This window comes from Antechinus flavipes, chromosome 4 (genome assembly GCF_016432865.1).
Source record: "Antechinus flavipes isolate AdamAnt ecotype Samford, QLD, Australia chromosome 4, AdamAnt_v2, whole genome shotgun sequence".
Taxonomy (NCBI): Eukaryota; Metazoa; Chordata; class Mammalia; order Dasyuromorphia; family Dasyuridae; genus Antechinus; species Antechinus flavipes.
Genome location: NC_067401.1, coordinates 81,860,746 through 81,881,829, shown reverse-complemented (window position 1 = coordinate 81,881,829; position 21,084 = coordinate 81,860,746). Strand labels below are relative to the sequence as shown.

Below are 21,084 nucleotides of genomic sequence, written 5' to 3'. Positions count from 1 at the left end.
GTCTCCTGTTCCCTCCAAGATTAAATGTAGTTTCCTTTCTTGGGTAATTAAATCTGTTTATAATCTGACTTCAACTCATTTTTGCATATTTATTGCATGTTGTTCCCCTCAATATAATATACAATCCAGCCAAATTGGCTGATCCCATTTTCTCTTCCTAAATACCGCTGCCTTCCTTGAATTAATTGTACTTGCTTGGCATATTTTATTTGTACTTATATGTAGAGGTCTTATGAGAGGTGGTATACAAAGCATCATGTAAAAACAATTTGAGCACAAATATAGTTTTGTTATATGGCAAGTATGGATAATAGATGGACAGCCTAAAAGAACTGTAACAGTATCCACAAACTGGAGAAAACATCCAGAAAAAACATTTTCAATGTCTTTGGAGTATCTGCAAGAAAATCCATAACTAGGAGTCACACAGGATAAAAAGTCAAAGCTGGTTTGTGACCTGTGTTTGTATGCATTACTCTGTGTCAATAAGATCACAGGTCCATTGAAGTATCCTAAATAATTTCTTAACAGATAAATAAATAATAAATAACAAATTCTTATGTGAAGTTTTTATGACAGTTTTTAATATTAAGGAACTCCATATTCAATTTTTAAAAATTGGATTCATAAGAATTCCTTTGGTATTTGATCTTGGAAATGTGTTCAATTTTTCTTTCTGAAGAAATGTTATATTTCCTTTCACAGTACCTGGTTATGGATTACTATGTTGGTGGGGATTTGCTCACTCTGCTCAGCAAGTTTGAAGATAGACTGCCTGAGGATATGGCTCGATTTTACTTGGCTGAGATGGTCATAGCCATTGATTCAGTACATCAACTACATTATGTGCACCGGTAAGGATAAATAGCCCTACAGATTGGGAGATTTCTTTAAGATTCTTTATAACTAAATAATAAACATGTTTTAGGGCAAAAGATCATTCTTAGACTTACTTGTGAAAATAAAGATTAGTTCTCAATAGACTTCCAAGTCACTGGACCAGAATCATAATTATATTGATTTTGTTAGTAGAAAGAGCTACTTTTGATACAGATAACTTCAATTTGATTTAGTAGTTATTGACTATAGATGAGATAATGTACAAATTTGAGACTCTTAAGACTTCCAAACCTGACCTATTTCAATCAATATTTTTACAGGGAAAAAAACATATCTTAAGAAATTTTTAAGAACTTTAGCTTATGAAATTTTTCCTTACAAAATAATTTTCTTTTATCTATTCCTTGTTTTTAGACTTTTGCCTAAATTTTAGGGTCATTATATTAAATATCACCTGTCACTCATCTGGATTTCTAAAGTCTATGAAGTTTAAAAATTAATGCTTATATGTTTTGTGGTACAAATAGGAAAAGTCATATAAATACTCTTACCTGATATTCCATTAAATGGGTATGATCTATTTTTTGCATCTATCGATATACTGGTTTACGAAATTTGTATCCGAAAAAATTTCAGTCAATTAATTAGAAATATATAGCATTTCAACATTCTTAGGAGTATCTGCAGAATAAAAAAATTTCAAAAAGCAATTGTTTCTTTTCAGTATTGGAACAGATGCTTGAAATTGGTCTGTATTTAAAGAATTTTATGAACTTCTGATTAGATATAGAACATTTTCAAAATAAAAGATTGGTAAAATAATTGAATATGAGGCTTTCATAGAAATTTAAAAATTATTTCAAGCATGATGATATTTCTCAAGCAAAGATATTGACTACAGATTCCATCATATTGGTAAATGCTCAGGTCCTAGAGGAAGCAATGGATATTTAATTTCTTTTCTTCTCCTAAACATAAGCATAACTAAGAGAAGCAAAGTTTAGTGGATAGTTAGTCTCTGAGAAAGAAACCCTGAATTAAAATCTCATCTTTGTTTCTAAATTATATTTAAAGACAACATTCCAGTAGGAGAAAATGGATTCTTTCAGTAGGGGCATGCTAATAGAAAATGCCCATTGCAATAAATAACCTTCTCTGACCAGCTTATTCAGTGAATTCTAACAACCAGTTTGCCATACCACTAGAAGAATTCAAACATATTTTCTTATTATTATTACCAATACAAATTAAGATAAAAATAATATTTGTGCAGAATATGTGTGACACCTTTCTGACCTCCCCATTAGCTATGTCAGGTTTTTGTTATTTTGGGGGGGAGGTTAGCATTCTCTCTAAACTATTAGACAACAAGCCCCTACCAGTATTTGGCCTTTTGCCAGACAGATAGCACTCATTTCATAGCAAAGGTATTTTAATTAAATATGCTGTGTACAATATAATAAAATACCATTGCCCCCATAATCATTGTATTTACTTTTATATAAATACATGCATACTCAGTGGGAAGGGTGGACCTTCATAGGAATTATGTGGGTAATCCATACATGATGAAAGCACTTCTGAAAATAATATCTCTAGCTTCTGACACTGTAAAGCTAGCATTGTCATCTTTAATATTATTATATTCTTTTCTGCTTATATATACTCCTTTCCTTTCTCTGCCATGTGGCTTTTGTACAGGTCTTTATCTCCTCACGCCTGAACCATTGCAAGAGATTTCTAGTTGATCTTCTTGCCTCAACTCTCTTCTTCTTCCTCAGTCCATTATTCACAAATTGTACATATTCTCATTTAACTGAACTTCTTGATCAGTGACTATTCTATAGTCTTCCCACTTTGGCTTCTCCTATCATACCAGCAATTATGCTGAGATCAGGTCGGTCTTTTGAAATCAGGTGTTTTTTGTTTGTTTGTTTTTTATTTTGTTTTTGCATCTCCTCCTCAGAACTCTTCTGTGGTCTGCTTGGTTTAAAGTCTTCATTTTTTAGCTATTATTAATTTGACTCAAACTGTATTACCCTCCAACAAGATTCTTATTTTAACTCTTACTTTAGTGTCAAAAATGTAGTATATGATTTATAATAACTTTTGGTGAGGCAAATAGAAAATAGTTATTGCTTTCTGGAAATGATGTCATGGTTTAACTTCATGAATCCTAGATGGTCAACTAAAAAATTAAGTGAAACAATTAACTTTGACATAGTTACAGGATATAAGAGAAACTCACAAAACTCATCAGTTTTTTGTATATTACCAACAAAATCCAGAAGGAAATGATAAAAAATAGAAATTTCACCATATACCTAGAAACAGAGTCCTACTTTAGCAAATGAGCAGATAATAAAAACATTTCTGACCATTGAAAGTTATTATGGTGACAAGGAGGACAAAACACACACTCAGAAGATAATAACAAAGTAGAATCTCATATCCAAAGCCTCCAAGAAAAATGAAAATTTGGTTCAGGCCATAGAAGAACTCAAAAGGAACTTTGAAAATCAAGAGAGAGAGAGAGAGGAAAAATTAGTGAAAGAATTGAGAGAGAGATGCAAAAGGAAATATAAAAAGCTAATGAGGAGAATGCCCTTTAAAATGCCCCAAATTGGCCAGTTGGGAAAGGAGATTCAAAAACTCATTGAGGAAAATAATTCCTTAAATAGAATTGAGCAAATGAAAGCTAATGACTTTATTTTTCTTTATTATTTTTTGATTTCTCATAAAAAAGTGAAAAAATAAAAAAATAAACAGTGAAATATCTCATTGGAAAAATAACTGGAATAACTGGAAAATAGATCCAGGAGAGAGAATTTAAAAATTATTGATCTACCTGAAAGTCATGATCAAAAAAAGAGCATGGACATCTTCTTTCAAGAAGTTATCAAGGAAAACTGCCCTGATATTCTAGAATCAGAGGGTAAAATAGAAATTGAAAGAATCCACCAATCACCTCCTGAAAGAGATCCCCAAATGAGAACTCGTAGGATATATTATACAAGGATAAAATATTGTAAGCTTCCATAAAAAAATAGTTAAGTATATAGTGGAGCCACAGTCAGGATAATACAAGATCTTGAATATTCTATATTAAAGGACCAGAGGATTTGGAATATGATATTCTGGAGAGCAATGGGGCTAGGCTTGCAATCAAGAATCACCTACCCAGCAAAACTGAGCATAATCCTTCAGAGGAAAAGTCATTCAATGAAACAGGATTTTCAAGCATTCATGATGAAAAGACCAGAACTGAATGAAAAATTTGATTTTCAAATACAGAACTGTGGAGAAGCATAAGGAGGTAATTAGGAAAGTGATATCTTAAAGGACTTAAGGTTTATCTGTTTCATTCCTTCATAGGAAGATGATACTTGTAACTCAATAGAACATTTTCATTATTATAGCAGTCAGAAGTAGTATATATAGACAGAGGGCACAGGTATGAGTTGAATATGAAGGAATGGTATTTTTTAAAAATTAAATTAAGGGTGAGAAAAAAATGTAATGGGAGAAAGAGAAAGGGAGAATGGAATGGGGTAAATTATCTGCCATAGATTTAGTGACAAGGAAATGCTTTTACAATGTAGGATCAGAGTGGGGAGGAGAGGGTTGCTGAGTGAACCTTAATCTCATCAGAATTGGTTCAAATAGGAATTAAAATACATACTTGAGGAAAATACAGAAACCTATTTTGCCCTGCAGGAAAAAAGAAGGAGAATGGGATATGGAAGGTGGAATGTGGTTGATAAAAGAGAGGTCGTTTTGGGGGAGGGGGAATGGTCAATACCAAAACACTTTTTTCTTAATTGTTGGTGGGGATAAGAGAGAGAACCTACAACTCAAAAATCTTAAAAACAAATGAAAAAAACTATTTTGAATGCAACTGGAGAAAATATTAAGTAATGTTAGAATTGAAAATTAAATAAATAAAATACAAGCTCTTGGAAGGCAGAAAATGTTTTTGTATTGCCAAAACTTATCACTTGTTCCTAATGAATAGCAAGAAGAAAATTTATTGTATCAATGATTATTAAAGATATTGGTCTTTTTCTGTTTTGACTTTTACTGTTTTAAGTATCAAGACCATATTTGTTTCAAAGGAATTTTTTTAGGATCCCTTTTCCTAATTTGTGCACATTATCTGTACAATATTAGAGTTTATTGTTCTTTGAATACTTGCTGAAATCTGTTTCTTAGGTGTTTTCCTTTTGGAAGTTCTTTTATGCCTGGTTCAATTTCTTTCTTTCCTTCCTTCCTTCCTTCCTTCCTTCCTTCCTTCCTTCCTTCCTTCCTTCCTTCCTTCTGGGGGAAGGGGGGAGGGAGGGAGGGGAAAAATCGGAACAGAAGTGAGTACAAGGGATAATGCTGTAAAAAATTACCCTGACATGGGTTCTGTCAATAAAAAAGTTTAAAAAAAAAAAAAGACAATAGGTTTAAATTCTCTACTTCCTAATCCTAATCAGATTATTTTAGATTTAAAAAAATTCATCCATTTTGATACAATAGTTTCTAATTAAATAGTTTCTTTTTTATTTGTTTTGATTTCTCCTTTTTAACTTTTGATAATGGCAATTTTGTTCCCCTCTTTTAAAAAAATATCAAATTAACTAATGGTCTGCCTTTTATTGATTAAAAAAAAAACCTTAATTTTAATTTATTAATTCAATGATTTTTAAAGTTTTATTTAAACTATTTTCAAAGATAATATTTGATGTTCTATTAGGTTTTTAGTTTTTTTTGGAGGGAAATTCTGTTTTTTTTTTTTTTTTTTAATTAAAGGTCTAATTTGTCAGTGTGTGCTCTTTTGTTAATGAAAGTATTTAAGGATAGCCTTTTTCATTGCAGGATTCCATTAACTACATCTTAAAATTTTGGCTTTTATCTTATTGTCATTAATTTTCTTTGGCCTTCCAGTTCTTTGAAGTTATTGTTTTCAATTAGTTTTAATACTTTCTTTGATGATTTTATAAAGGTTAATAATAAAAAGTATGCTTAATATTTCTGCTTTTCTGAATTTGTGAGGTTTTAAACTTCCTTGTAACAATGTGTTTCAAGTCTTAATCAAGTTTTAAAGATTAGTATCTAATATTTTTCAGTTTTTTGACTTTGTTTAATTACTTTTTGTTTATTCTTATAGCCATTAATGTCTGATTTATTCTAGTTTTCAAGATGTCTGATGTTACTGAGAAACTGGTATATATCCAAAAATGAGTAATGGTAAAATGACTGAAAATCATAAGAAGATAGAAAAGTAAAGAAAGTAGATATGTTTGTCTTGGAGAGGGACTTGGAGAGTGGGAGAGGGTTTTTTGTTTTTTTTTTTTAAACTTTTTTCAATTACTTGAATGCAAAATGAAGAAACATTTTATATGGCACCTACTATGAATCAGGCAGTTACTAAACACTGAACCAATATAATCTCATGTGATTTTCACAATAATCCTGTTAAGTAGGTGTTATTATTTCCATTTGACAGTTGAGGATACTGAGGCAAATTGAGGTTAAGTGCCTTGTCAAGAGTCACACAACTAGTAAGCATCTAAGGCCAAATTTGAACTCAGGTTTTCCTCAATTCCTGACACATGTTTCTCTCCCTGATCCTAATTTAGCTAAACTTGTTTTGTTTGACCCCTGGGAGAAACATGATAATACGTAATGATTTGTAAATATTAATGTGGTTAGAAATTTTGAATTTTGTTTTTGACACTATGGGAGCTTCCATTCTTAGATGCTGGTTCTTGGGGCTTTTAAAGAAACAACTGATTGGGGATTTACATATTTTTGCCAATTAGTTTTATTAATATTGATTCAACAAAACACTTACAAGCAAATATTTACACTGATAATGTACAAAGAGATAGACATAAATGATTGTTAAAATAATAATGAAATAGATTCTCTATAGATTATGATATCCTTCATATGCTTCAGTTTATTGATTGCATCAGATCCCCAAGACAATGAAGATCTAAATATTTCTAAATACTAAATACGAACACTTTCTAAATACTAAAATCATTTTAAAAATTTGGTCTGTATAGCTATATAAGAAAAAAATGAATGTATGAAAAAATGCTTATTGCTCAGTTATCCACATAGCATGTATTATGTATTATACTTTGTGCTAAGCTTTGAAAAAATGTGTGTGTAGATGTATACATACATCATACATTCTCTCTCTCTCTCTCTCTCTCTCTCTCTCTCTCTCTCTCTTTCTCCCTTTTTTCTTCCTTTCCCTTCTCTTTCTCATTTTCTTCCCTTTCTCATTTGATCTTATAACAATCCTGAGAGGAGGCAAGCCTTCTCAAGAAAACCGAGATAAACAGGTTAAGTAAGGTGCCCAGGGTCATATAGCTACAATATGTGTGAGATTTAATTTGAATTCAGGTCTTCCTGATTCTAGATCCAGGACTCTATTCTTTGCACCATCAGCTGTCTTTGATTTACATGCCTCTGACTTATACCTAAATAGACTGCTTTGGGGAAGTTGCTAAGCACTTTTCATTACTTGTCTTATTATTATAACAACAGTAACCCATCTTTTCAATACAGACATTTTATTTCTGTTGCTGTAAGTTAACAAAATCTAGAACCAGTAGGTGACTCTGAAGAACTAAAAATGACTATCAAGGAATGGAAAAGTTCATTATGAGTGTAAATAAGGTGTAATATATAATGAATGAGAAGCTATGAACAAGAAGAAAAGTAAGTAAAAGAATCCTTTGACAGAAAGAAAACATGATTTTGTGACATGATGAAAGGGAGAAGTGATATAAGTGAATTTTTAGAGTGTCTTAGAACTATCCTCATAATGTCAGGAGATGATGAGGAGACTTCTGACTATTGAATGGATACAGCCTCAGTCAAACTGAGACATGTTGAATATCTTAGCTTAAAAGGCCAAGGTCTCCCACTGTATCCAGGGCCATCTCCTGATCCTGTCCTAATCTATATCTGGCCACTGGAGGGAGAGTGAGGCAAGTGACTTTGCACAGCCCTCTCTCACTTAAATCCAATTCACTTGTGTGTCATGATACCACCTCCCTAATATCATTGTCCTTTCTGAATACCAAGGAGAAACAACAGCAACCTTTGTGATGATCTTTTTAGAGGCTGTGAAAGAAAAACGCTATGATGGATAGTTTTTCTTGTAAGAGAGCAGGATCCTATCAGTGTTGCTTTTATTTTTAATGATTAAAGCTCATTATTGAGTACAACTCAGTGTGAAATTTGGAGTTGTAAGAGAAAAAGAAAAAGGGAATGTAATGAGCTAGGGGTTTATCTGTCAGAGGTATAGATAACATGGAAAAGAGAGAATTTTCTGGAGTAATGGGTAGTTGTCAAAGAAATTCACTGATTTTATTGAGGTTGGGAAAGACATCCCATAAGTATGGGATCACAGAGGTGTCATGAGGTGTCTCAAAAAAATTTGCAGGCTTGAACTCATTTCCTGGTCAAGGGGCAAAGTTTATTGTAATCGTAACACCAGTTGAAGTGGGCTAAGTTCCAAATGAATTTAGCAAAGAAATGGGAGCTAGGAGACACATTTACCTAGTTATTCGTGTTATAAATATGCTAATTTTATGGCCCAAAGTTAGGACCAAGGAGTAGTCTCTGCAGTTTAGTTCTCAGTGACCAACAGATTATCACTATTGTATCAGGAGTTTGATCCATGAGACTATCATGAAGCCAAGAGCTATCTGACAGTCAGCAATGAATTGAGGAGTGATCTATTCAGAATCATTTAGATAGTTGTCCTTAGATTGGGAGTGTGGGGAGTCCCTGAAGCAGACTCCAAAGCCAGAAGTTTTAGAATCACTGACTTATTGTTAGAACAGAAGCTCCCTAAACTCAAAATCATTACTGTCTCCTCTAGAACTCCTTTATTAGTTCCCTCTCAAGTAGTTGTACCCCAAATTCATTTGGAACAAAGGGACAGAGATCTCATCTTCTAGAGCTTCTAAATGCTAAAGCTGTCCCTGCCTAGTGGGGTCCAATTGGAGAGGGGAGGCAGGCGACTTGAAGATGTCAGCAGCAGTAGTACTCAGAGGGGTGCTGAGTGTCAGAATCAGTTAGCCAATGATATTCAAGGGGAACAAATAGTTGGAAGTTCATACCTTGGAGCCTAGAGGAAACAAATCTCACAAGTAAATTAAAAATGCTAGGACCAAATATGAGCAAAAAGAATAATTAAAAGTCAGGTTAGTATAGGAGTTAGTAGAAACAGTAGCCAGGAACCCCATTTAGAGGAAGGCTGAGGGGGAGAAGGAGAACATGAGGCAATCATGAATGCCTTCTACCCAAACAGCTTTTCCTAAGATAAATACCAATGTTTTCCCCAAAATTCCCACTTTTCTCTTCTTGAAGGGATGGGGGTAGTATCTGAAGCAGAGGCATTATACACAGCTAAAGGAACATTCAGATGACCTGGGGTGCAAGCACCATAATATTTAAAAGATGTTAAGCATTGGGTAAAGAGGATTACAGGTTGAGGAGGATCCCTTAGAAACATCAAAGTAGAATAGAAATCCCATTTTTACAAAGAAAAGTTTATCCCTTACATTCACAGATGGTACCTAAGATCATGCTTTGTAGTAGCTTCCTTGTTAGTTGTCCCCAAGGATGATTATAATTACATGACATTATATGAGTTGGAATTTTAGTTTTCAGAAGGTTATGAAGAAACTTCAAGGAAGGTGGTGTAGAAAGAAGCATTATAAGTGAGTTTGCCAGAAAAATTTTGGAATGATATTCTACAATTATTATGTAGGTAAGAAATTCTTTCTGGCAAGAAAACAAGGGATAGTCAGGTTAAAGTTATTCCCTTGGGGAGGTAGCTAGTACAAATTGGGTGGCAATCAGGGTGGGGATGGTGATATTTAGGAATGGGGTCTTTGCAAATAATGCATCAAGTCGCATATGTGGACTGCCTTGGGGATACTGAGGGCGCACCCAACAGTCCTGAATGCCTCCACTGCCCATGGAGTTCCCTAATCTGACTAAAGACTATTTCCCTATCGGCAGGTGTCACAGAATGACACCAAGAGAGCTAGAGACAAAATACTAAGAGCAAAACTCTTATCATCAGAAAGTTGTTAAAGGTAAAATCTGGAGAAAGTGGAAAAGAACAACAAAAAAAAAGAAAGCTATCTTAAGTGCCTCAGCTACCTTTTGAGTTATTTGAGAAATGAAGGCTGGGCCATTTCACTCTGCAAAGAGCTGGACAGGCCAGAAAGAAGTTCCTACTGGCTTGCCTCCGGGATTAAAAGCTAAGGTATAGGGCATAAGAGAATTTTTTTTTTTTTTTTTTTTTTTTTTTTTTTGCTGTCAAAAGTCCCTTTTCTTTCTATATAGCTCCATACAGCTTTCCCCAAATATGCTTGGGTTCTGTATAGGTGTTCACTCTCACTCCTTTCCCCAGTTCCAACATCCTATTAAGGGCAATGGGTTCAGCTTTCTGAGCAGAAGTCTTGGGGTGGGGGCTGCCTTGGTCTACATGGGGCTATTTGTTGGAATCCTTACTAACTACTAACTAATTAGAGTTGATCTAATCTTACAAGAAGATGTTTTGGCCAGAACCTGAAACAAGGTACTAAGTAGAACTAATTAAGACAAGGCTTGTGTTCACACCTTTACTCACTGGAGTCCACAAGTATGCCAGCTTCACAAAGTACACTTTCTAACTTCAAGGGAGTCCACACCTCCCTTAAAGCTCTTTGGGCCAGAGAACACTATGGGAGAAAACCCATAATCCCATTCTCTCAGAAGAGGCAGATAAAAGGCCAGCGATGAGGGATCTATGGCAGAATACATTTTTTCCTCTTGGCTGGCTGGTTGCGCTGGACTCGAGAGGAACGACTCTGGTGCAGAGAACACTTTGACAGATTTCAGTGCAGCTACGCCAGAAGCCCTCTCTCCGCGGCAAGTTGGTGGCTGGGCTCCCCAGAAGGAGATAAGAGAGACCTTCCATCTCTGTCTTGGTTGGAGGCAGAAGAAAGCAGAGGCAGAGGCTGAAGGACAGAACCTTTGGATTTGGAGACATCCGAAGGGCTCCAAGCCTCTAAACCGGCTTTGCCTTGAGAAGAACAAGAACTCCAACATTTGAACTCATATCAGCTATTGAGGGTTACCATAGAACAATCTGCCTTCCTTTCATGAAGGCATTCTCTGAGTAATTTATGGCATTTAATGGTGGGTTACTTGACAATGATCAGGCAATCAAATTCAGAACTCAAAAGAATATCAATTATAGTCCCAAGAGATTTTACCTCTAATAGCAAATTCTACTTATCACAGCTTAGGACTAAATATATTATTTTAAAAGTTTTCCAGGACTTAACACATATAGGACATTTTGTTTAACATGTTTCATATGTTTAAACTTATCCTGGTACAAAGGATCAATCATTAAACAGGCTTACAAATTCTTAGTAAACTATAAATCCTAAACAGGTTAATTTCTTAGGGGTAATGAATGACTTTGCTTACCCTGATGGTTTCAAGAAAACTGGCAAGCTTACAAATTAAAGAGTTGACAGAGACCCCAAGGAAGAGGCTGAGCTTGCTGTTGCCCACCCCAACTATTCTTAGAGTTTTCATGGGCTATGCTGATTGTTACTGCCCCCAACTCTGTGAAGAAGGAAAGGAATTGCACACCTCATACTTGGAGATGAACTGATAAGGTTTTCATCTCCTCCCTCTTGTTCCACATATAGTAATTACCGATTTTTGATTTAATATGATTATTCCAAATAACTTAGTTAACAATTTTAGAATTTTCCTAATAGCTAAATAGTCTTAGCTGTAGTTTCTATTCCCTTAATTAAGTTTCCCTTTTGTTTTAGGGAAAACAAGACAGTTTTTAAGATGAGATAGAACAGATTTTAAAAATTGACTTAACTTTAGTGAATGAGATTCCCTAGATTCTGATTAAATTCTAGAAAAACTGAGTTGCCATTTGGCTATTTTCCAATTTATGCAAATCCTTTCTCTATTGTGAGCCAGAAAAAGGGTTAAGGTGCTAGTTTTTACTGACAGGTCCCTTAGAAGTCTGACTCTAGATAACTCAACTCAAAAGCAGGCTGTTTGGATAGCCAGAGTTTTTTAAGTAGTAGCAAACTGTTTTTCTGTTTTCCCAAAGTTAAAGTTATCAAATATGAAGCAATTATATCCAATAAAGCAGTTAACATTCATATAGCATGTTTTATGCTAAGCACTTTTGCAATCATGTGGTCTTCACAACAATAATTATTATAGAAATTTGGGCAAAGATAAAATAATTTGCCATAAATTACATAGCTAATATATATCCACAATTGAAACACTAAATGGTGTTTCTTGTCTCACATTGCCATACTGGGTGGTACCAGGGGTAACTAAATTCTTCTTAGGCAGTTACTGGAGAGAACCTGTTGAAGGTTGGGGTGACTGATGCCAGGGATCAGGGAAAGCTGATCATTGAACTTACTCTCCCCAAACTGGGTTTGGAAGGTGTTGGGCAAGTTTGTGGTAGTCCCCATGGTTTTGCTGTTTCCCATATTTCCACAGGTGAGGCAGAATTTGAATTTCTTTACAGTTCTGAGATGAGAAGAGTTTATCAAATAGCGGGACTTGAACTATATTGATCTTATTATTAATCCCCACAATTGAAATACACTGAAGACCACTTTGGGGAGTAGAGAGGGTCCCTTAATACATTCTGGGGTGCTTTCCCAAGAAGGGGACTCTGAACAAGAAAGGAGTTAAGGAAGGGTTAGCAAAAAGTTGCTATTTATTTAGTTTGTTTTTCCTTTTCTTTCAGAATGGGGTAAATTCCTGGAATTATCCCCAGTGATTCAGGAATTTTTCTTGCAATGTTAAAATGACTTAATTGCCAAATTCCTTAATTATTGCTTTCAAAATTTTGAGAATCTGCTAAGATGTTATTTTAATTTTAATTAGCTAACTTTTTTGTATAGCCCCTAGCTTAATTAGAACTGAAGTCCACAAGAAAAATTCGGGCTTTTAAAGAAATTTTCCTGGCATTCTAACTACAGCACAGAGGTTTTTTCTTTATTTTTTTTTTCTTGCTAGTTGCATTTTAAATTTTTCCAAGTAACAAAATCTAGTTCATAGAACAAACATGACACAGACATTCTGCATAGAGATGCAGGCACAGACAAAAATGATATGAAAGAGGACTGTCCCATTTTGCAAAAAGCCACTCTTATAGCACTTGCCTGTTCTGGCATCCCAGAGAAGGTAAAGGGTGGCAAAGGCTAACTTTGCCAAAAATTGCAAGAATTTCCCACTTTGGGCATCACCAGGCAAGGAAAACTTGCTGACCCCAAAGAGATACTAAAGAAGGGAAAGGGACCTGTATGTGCCAAAATGTTTGTGGCAGCCCTGTTTGTAGTGGCTAGAAGCTGGAAAATGAATGGATGCCCATCAATTGGAGAATGGTTGAGTAAATTGTGGTATATGAACGTTATGGAATATTATTGTTCTGTAAGGAATGACCAGCAGGATGAATACAGAGAGGCTTGGAGAGACTTACATGAACTGATGCTAAGTGAAATGAGCAGAACCAGGAGATCATTATATACCTCAACAACGATACTGTATGAGGATGTATTCTGATGGAAGTGGATCTCTTCGATAAAGAGAGCTAATTCAGTTTCAATTGATCAAAGATGGGCAGAAGCAGCTACACCCAAAGAAAGAACACTGGGAGATGAATATAAACTGCTTGCATTTTTGTTTTTCTTCCCAGATTATTTATACCTTCTGAATTCAATTTTCCCTGTGCAACAAGAAAACCATTTGGTTCTGCACACGTATATTGTATCCAGGATATACTGTAACCTATTCAACATGTAAAGGATTGCTTGCCATCTGGGTGAGGCGGTGGAGGGAGGGAGGGGAAAAATCGGAATAGAAGTGAGTGCAAGGGATAATGCTGTAAAAAATTACCCTGGCGTGGGTTCTATTAATAAAAAGTTATTTAAAAAAAAAAAAAAAAAAGGAAAACTTGCTGAGCATGGAGCTCATGATGACCCAGATTAGCTGCCTCCCAGTGGCTTGGGGTATCCCAGCCATAGGATTGTGGGACTATCCTGAGGCCAGAAGCTATCTGACAGTCAGCAAAGAACTGAGGAGTGGTCTATTCAGAATCAGACAGGTAGTTATTCTTAGCTGTAGGAGTTCCTTGAGACAGACTCCAGAGCCAGAAGATTTAGAATCACTGATTTATTGTTAGAATAGAAGTCCCCTAAGGTCAGGGAACTTCAAAATCATTCCTGTCTCCCTTAGAAACTATATTGCATCAGTTCAGTCTGGGTGAAGCACTGCAAGAGGATTTCTAGGGAACATCGTTTTATTTTATTTTTTTAATATAATTTTATTTTTTGTTCTATGTTCTATTCCTCTTTACTTTGCATTTAGAAAGAATATTTAGAAAGAATATAGAACCTACTACAAAAATCAAAAACATTTCTTCAATATTATATATATATATATATATATATATATTCTTTTTTTAAAAATTAAAGCTTTTTTGTATGTTCTGATTGGTTTTCTGGAGGTCTCAAGACCAGCCTTCGTTTCAGCAGAATAATCACCATGAGAATAGCCAGGGATAAAGTCCAAATTCTTTATTATCTCCTTCACAGTCTAGTTTCCTTGCGTGGGGCCCAGGCTAGCTTTCTTGAGGTCCTCCGGAATGTCTTGGCTTCTGTGGGGGACACAGGAGGACCACCACGATGGTCTCTTCTTGAAGTCTGTCTCCATCTCAGGGGTTGTTCTCCAGCCTCCAGCCACCACAAAGGTGGGAGATGAACTGAATCTCTCTAGCTGAGTTTGCCCTAGCTTATATGCAGTATACTGAATATAAACCAATCATTATATCACTAGGGAACCATTATTTATTGTAAGATTAAATCAATCATACTGAACTAGAGAACTCTTAATCACCATGCTAAATTAGATAACCATTGTCTCATCAATTTCACTGAGTTAGCACCTTGTTTCAAGTACAGAGTTCTAACCCATAACATTTTTTATTTTCAAAACATATGCATGGACATTTTTTAAACATTAATCCTTGCAAAACCTTGTGTTCCAATTTCCTCCCCCTTCTCCTACCCTTCCCCTAGATGGCAAGTAATCCAATATATGTTAAACATGGTAGAAATATATCTTAAATCCAATATATACATGCATACTTATAAAATTAACTTGTTGAACAAGAAAAATTAAATCAAACAGGAAAAAAAATGAGAAAAAATAAAATGCTTTGTTTGCTAACAACAACAACAACAACAAAAAATAAAAATGCTAATTTGTGAACCATACTCAGTTCCCACCATTCTCTCTCTCAGTGTAAGATGGCTCTCTTCCTCACAATATCATTGGAACTGGCCCGAATCATCTCATTGTTGAAGAGAGCCACGTCCATCAGAATTGATCATTGTATAATCTTACTGTTGCCATGTACAATGATGTCCTGATTCTACTCATTTCACTTAGTATCAGTTCATGTAAGTCTCTCCAGGCTTCTCTGAAATTAGCCTGCTGATTGTTTCTTATAGAACAATACTATTCCATAACATTCATATGTCATAACTTATTCAGGCATCCTCCAGCTGTTGGGCATCTAGTTTCCAGCTTTTTGCTACTACAGAAAGGGTTGCCACAAACATTTTTGCATATGTGAGTCCCTTTCTTAATTGTTGCTCTAATTTCCTCTTCATTGGTGGAAAGTTCTTCCTTTTCATTTTTGAGACTAACAATTTGATTTTCTTCTTTCCTTTTTGCAATCAAATTAACTAAAGATTTATCTATTTTGTTTTTTTTCATAAAACTAATTCTTAGTTTTATTTATTAATTTAATAAAACTGAAAATAAGAAAACTATTGATCTCCCCTTTTCAGAATTTCAAATTTGATATTTAATTGAGGATTTTTAATTTGTTCTTTTTCTAGCTTTTTTGATTGTAAGCCCAATTTATTGATCTTCTCTTTCTCTATTTTATGCAAGTAAGCATCTACAGAAATAAAAACTTCCTTTATAACCGCTTTGGCTGCATCCCATCAATTTTGGTATGTTGTCTCTTTGAGCCGAATCTGATGAATGTAAAGATTCACACAATGGTCATCCCGCTCCCTTCTTTCCCTCAATTATAATAGGTCTTCTTTTTTTCTTCATCAAATGCAATTTCCCTTATTTTACCTCTTTTTATCCCTTTTCCAGTATAATCCCCTTTCCACCTTTAGTTTCTTTCATATTATCATAATAAAATCAAATTATACCCACACTCTCTAAGTATACCCATGATAGAAATATAGTTCTCAAGAATTTTTTCCTTTTTATCTTTTTAGACTTCTCTTGAGTTATGTGTTTGGAGATCAAATTTTTTTGTTCAGTTCCAATTTTTTTCATTAGAAATAGGTAAAATATCCATCTTCTTCCCTGAAAGATAATGCTCATTTTAGCTGGATAGCTTATTATTGTCTGTAATCCAAGTTTCTTTGCCTTTCAGAATATCAGATTCCAGGCCCTTCAGTCCTTTAAGGTAGAAGCTGCTAGGTCCTGGTTAATCCTAATTGTGGCTCCTTGGCATTTAAATTGTTTCTTTTTGGCTGCTTGCAATATCTTTTCCTTGGTGTAATAGTTATGAAATTTAGCTATGATATTCCTTAGGGTTTTAATTTTGGGGTCTCTTTTGGGAGGTTTTTCAATGGCTATTTTACCTTCTGATTCTAAGACAATAGAGTAGTTTTCCTTTATGATTTCCTGTAAGATAATGTCTAAGTACTTTTTTTCATCATGGCTTTCAGGTAGTCCAGTAATCCTTAGATTATTTCTCCTAGATCTATTTTCCAGGTCAGTTGTTTTTCCTAAGAGATATTTCAAATTTTCTTCAATTTTTTCATTTTTTTTCATTTGATTGATTCTTAAAATTTTATTGAGCCATTCATTTCCATTTGTTCAATTCTAATTTTTAGTGTATTATTTTCTTCAGTGACCTTTTTTAGCTCCTTTTGTATTTGGCCAATTGAATTGTTTTGTTCATTGTATTTTTTTTTCCATTTCACAAATTTTGTTTTTCAATGAATTAGTATTTTTTCATATCTATTTTGTAAGTAGTTACATGCTTTTTCCATTTCATCAAATCTATTTTGTAGGGAGTTACATGCTTTTCCCATCTCTTTTTGCAATGATCTCATTTTCTTTCTCCATTTTTCTTCTCTCTTAAGATCCTTTATGCAGTCTTCTAAGAAAGTCTTGTGAAATGGGGACCAGCTCAGTTCCCTTTGGGGCTTCATCTGGAGTTGATTTGCCTTTAGGAATCTCAGTATTTGAGGTCTGTTCTCTCCATAAAAGCTGTCTATGGTGAGAGTTCTTTTTGTTTTTTTGCTCATTTTTTTAACGCTTGAAGTCTGCTCTTAACAAAAAGGAGTGACAGCTGCTTTAGTTTGCCCTACACCAGTTCTGCTAATTGACTTTTGGTGCTGGGTAATCACAATGAGGTCCTGTATTGTTCCTTGCGCTCAGTGGCTTACAATTTGCCTTTTGTACCAAATCTACCAACCTACCTGCTTATAACTCAGACCGGTTCGCCTAAGAAACTCACAGAAGATTCCTAGGTATGTGAAAGCTGTAATGCTCTGGCTCCTGGCCCCAACCTCTTTGCCCCATCTCCCTGTGCTGCAATCTGGGCTTGGCAGACTGTCCCCATGCCCATTTGAAACAGACCAGTTTTGAAGTTCTTCCAAGGTATCTTCTTCAGGGAATGTATTGTACTCCAAATATTTGTGGGTTCTTTGACTCCAAAAGCAGTTTAGAGGCTTAATCTGCTATTGGTTTGAGAGAATGTCAGAGGAGGAGGAGGTCACAGAAAGTTGGGTTTGCTCTCTGCCATCTTGGGACCACCCCTCTTGAATATGGTTTCAATTTCTTCACTTGAAAATTCTGTTCATATCCTTTGACCATTTATCCATTGTCAAATGGCTTGAATTCTTATAAATTTGATTCAATTCTCTATATATATATTTTTTTTTTTGATAAAAGAGGTTTATTATTAGATAAGCAAAGGTAAAGTATAGGCGAAGGTAGAGATAAGGAGGGCACTGGACAGAGGGTCCAGTGGACAGAGGGTCCTCACATGGTAGCCATGTTTGGAATCTCTGCCAATTCTCTATATATTTTAGAAATGAGACCTTTATCAAAATCCTTGAATATAAAAATGTTTTCCCAGTTTATTGTTTCCCTTCTAATCTTGTGTGCTATTTTGTTTGTACAAAAACTTTTTAATTTAATATAATCAAAATTAACTGGTTTTGTGACCAATAATGATCTCTATTTCTTCTTTGGTTACAAATTCCTTCCTCCTCCACAGATCTGAGAGGTAAACTATCCTATGTTCTTCTAATTTGCTTGTAATATCACTTTTTATGTCTAGATTATGAACCTACTTTGACCTCATCTTGGTATACGGGTTTAGATATGGGTCAGTGCCTACTTTTTACACTTGGCCTACCTCCCTCTGTGCCTGATTGAAAGGGACCTTTTCTGGAAATCTTCAAAATTAGATTCTGCTGGTAATTTGTTATACTCCCAATATTCATGGGTTCTATCACTCCAAAATCAGTTCAGGGTCTGGATTTGCTGTTAATTTGAGGGTCATGGTGGGAGCTCAGAAAAAGATGAATTTCCTGTCTGTCATCTTGGATTTGCTGCCCCTTCCCCACTCCTAGAAAATTATTTTATACTAGAACCTCTGGGCAGCATTTATGAATCTGGATAAGGACTTCTGGAAAAATCTAAGGGAATCATGAATTTAATATTCATTCATTTATTTTGCCTAAACTTGGCTTAAAAAATGTTTTTTGTTGGAAGGGGAGAAGGTGCTTTAGGGACAGAATAATCAGAGGTTTCTTTTATCTTTGTCTTGTAAGACTGCTAGACCTATGGTTGTGACCTATATCATTAACATTTAATATTAAAGGTAAGAGTTGGGATTCTAATGAGACCAAAATCATTTGTGTATTTAAGAATTTTATTTACTTATTTATTTTGTATTAGCTACATTTATCAATTTTTCTTTCCATTCCTTCTCTTAGAGAACTCTACTCTTATGAAAAATCAGGAAGGAAGGATGGGAGAGAGGGAGGGAAAAAAGGAAAGAAAGGGGAAGGGAGAGAGGAAAAGAAAAAAGGAAGGAAAGAAGTTAGTTCAATAAAATTAATCACCTCATTTAAAAAAAAGATAGTATTTTCTGTGTTATTAAACACATAGAATCTCACATCTCTACCAAGAAAGGAACAGTATACTTTCTGATAACTGTTCAGGCTTGGTCATTATAATTGCACGGCATTTAGCTGAAATGTTTTGTTGTTGTTCTTTCCATTTATATTGTATATATTTTTTCCTGGTTTTGCTAACTTCAGTTTTCTTTACTTCATGACAATTCCCATGATTCTCCATTTTCATTGTGTAGGATGAAATAAATTGCTCCATCAGTCATCCCCACTCTCACGTATTTTCAGTCCTCTAGTTGCTTTCTTACTGTCTGCAAATGTACTGATCTCCCCTCCATCCTCAAAAAACTAGCCTCCATCCCTGCTAACCATCATTCCATTTCCTTCTTGTCTATAATAGGTGCCTCTACTTTCTCGCCTTTTTAACTTTTTGTATTCTGACTTCCAATTTTATTTTTCAACTTCATTGTCTTAATACTGTGATTAATTTCTTAAAAATCTGAAAAATTCATGGAACAAGAAGCTTATATAGATTTTCAGGCTACAGTCTTAACAGATTTGGATATATTACACAATGTGAAAAGCTGTTTCACAAGTTAGATAGGATTCCTTTAGGTGTCCAACAATGATTTGCTTGGTATTTGTTTAGGAAAAACAATTGTTGTCAGTGGTGATGTGTGAAAGAAATTATCATCAGAAAGTAATAACTCATAATTTTCTCTAATCAGGTGGTAAATTATACCTTGAACAAATTGGAAAATAAATCTTATTTTAGAAATTTCTAGAACTTTATTTAATTCTACAAAATATAAGTAGTTAGAGTAACCATTGAATTGAATTCCTTACTTCAAACAGCATGAGACTTATTTATAAATGATTGAAAAAAATTCCACAAATCATTTAAACTCAAATCCATTCATAGTCTAGCTCCCTTTGCAGTAATTTCTTGAGACTGGCTTTCACTAATTTATGTGCAGAATCATTTGACTTCTTCTGTTTCTCTTCTTATCCCTGCATTAAACATTCATCTAGCATATTGGAGAAAACTGCCCATACTCTAGACCCTCATCTTATCCTTATCTTACCCCCATCTTCCTCAAGCTATTCCCCAGCCATGTTTTATGCTCCACCTTTTGAAATTCCTATTTCATAATCAGCAAAATTTTCTTCCTCTTCCTAATATTGAAAAAGTACTCTGCTCTTCATTGCTAATTTCAAACTCTTACCTTTATATCCATCACTCCACTTTAATACTAAATCAGAATTTTTCACCCAAATGAAATCATGATAGCTGTTGTATACATACACCTTCCCCCATCCCCCAAGTCATTCCACTTCTTTTCTCTTTTCTACTGTGTTTCTATCTTCCTCAATTCTCTCCCTTATATTAAGGAACTTCAATAATAATAATGCCCCCATTACCTCCCTATCCTCTCATTCCCTCAACTTTCTTTAATCCTCTGACTTATTCCTTCACTGCATTTCATCTATAAATATACTGAATCGCACCATTATCCTCAACATTCCTAAGGTATCTATTCAAGCAGCTCTTGATTAGAAACTTATACTCTAAGTCCATAATCTATCATTCCACCAAGGAAAATGCTGTTAAGTGTTTAACAGTATCCGAAAACAAAAACAAATATGTACATGACACACTTTTAAGTTTGATCTGCTTTATTAACATTTTCTCCTTCACTTTCTTAAGTCTAGAGAGTAAACAAAACTATTGTAAGCCCTGGTTTGTAACATATCTCTTTCTGAGATATAAATGCTCATACTGAAAATTTAGCAATTGAACCTCATGAATTTATTCATGCTGATTCTCCCCTGCATTCCATCTCTCTTTTTGCTTCAGCATTTCTAAAGCTATTCTTTGTTCTCAGAGCCTCAATACCTCCATTTCTTTGTACTTTCTCAGGCCATTATCCTCTTCTGAATTCGTTTTACTTCGTGTTCAGTTTTGATCATGTTGGCACCCATTTCAACT

General features: G+C 34.6%; 1 protein-coding gene across 13 annotated transcripts in view; it reads left to right on the top strand.

Moving 5' to 3' along the window:
• The window catches only part of CDC42BPA (CDC42 binding protein kinase alpha), a 347,897-nt gene that overhangs the window by 151,451 nt on the left and 175,362 nt on the right, over window positions 1–21,084 (top strand). For all 13 annotated transcript variants that reach the window (XM_051993437.1, XM_051993436.1, XM_051993439.1 and 10 more), the window contains exon 5: window positions 706–854. In XM_051993437.1, coding sequence (XP_051849397.1) covers window positions 706–854 — 149 coding nt within the window. The remainder of the gene's footprint in view (window positions 1–705; window positions 855–21,084) is intronic.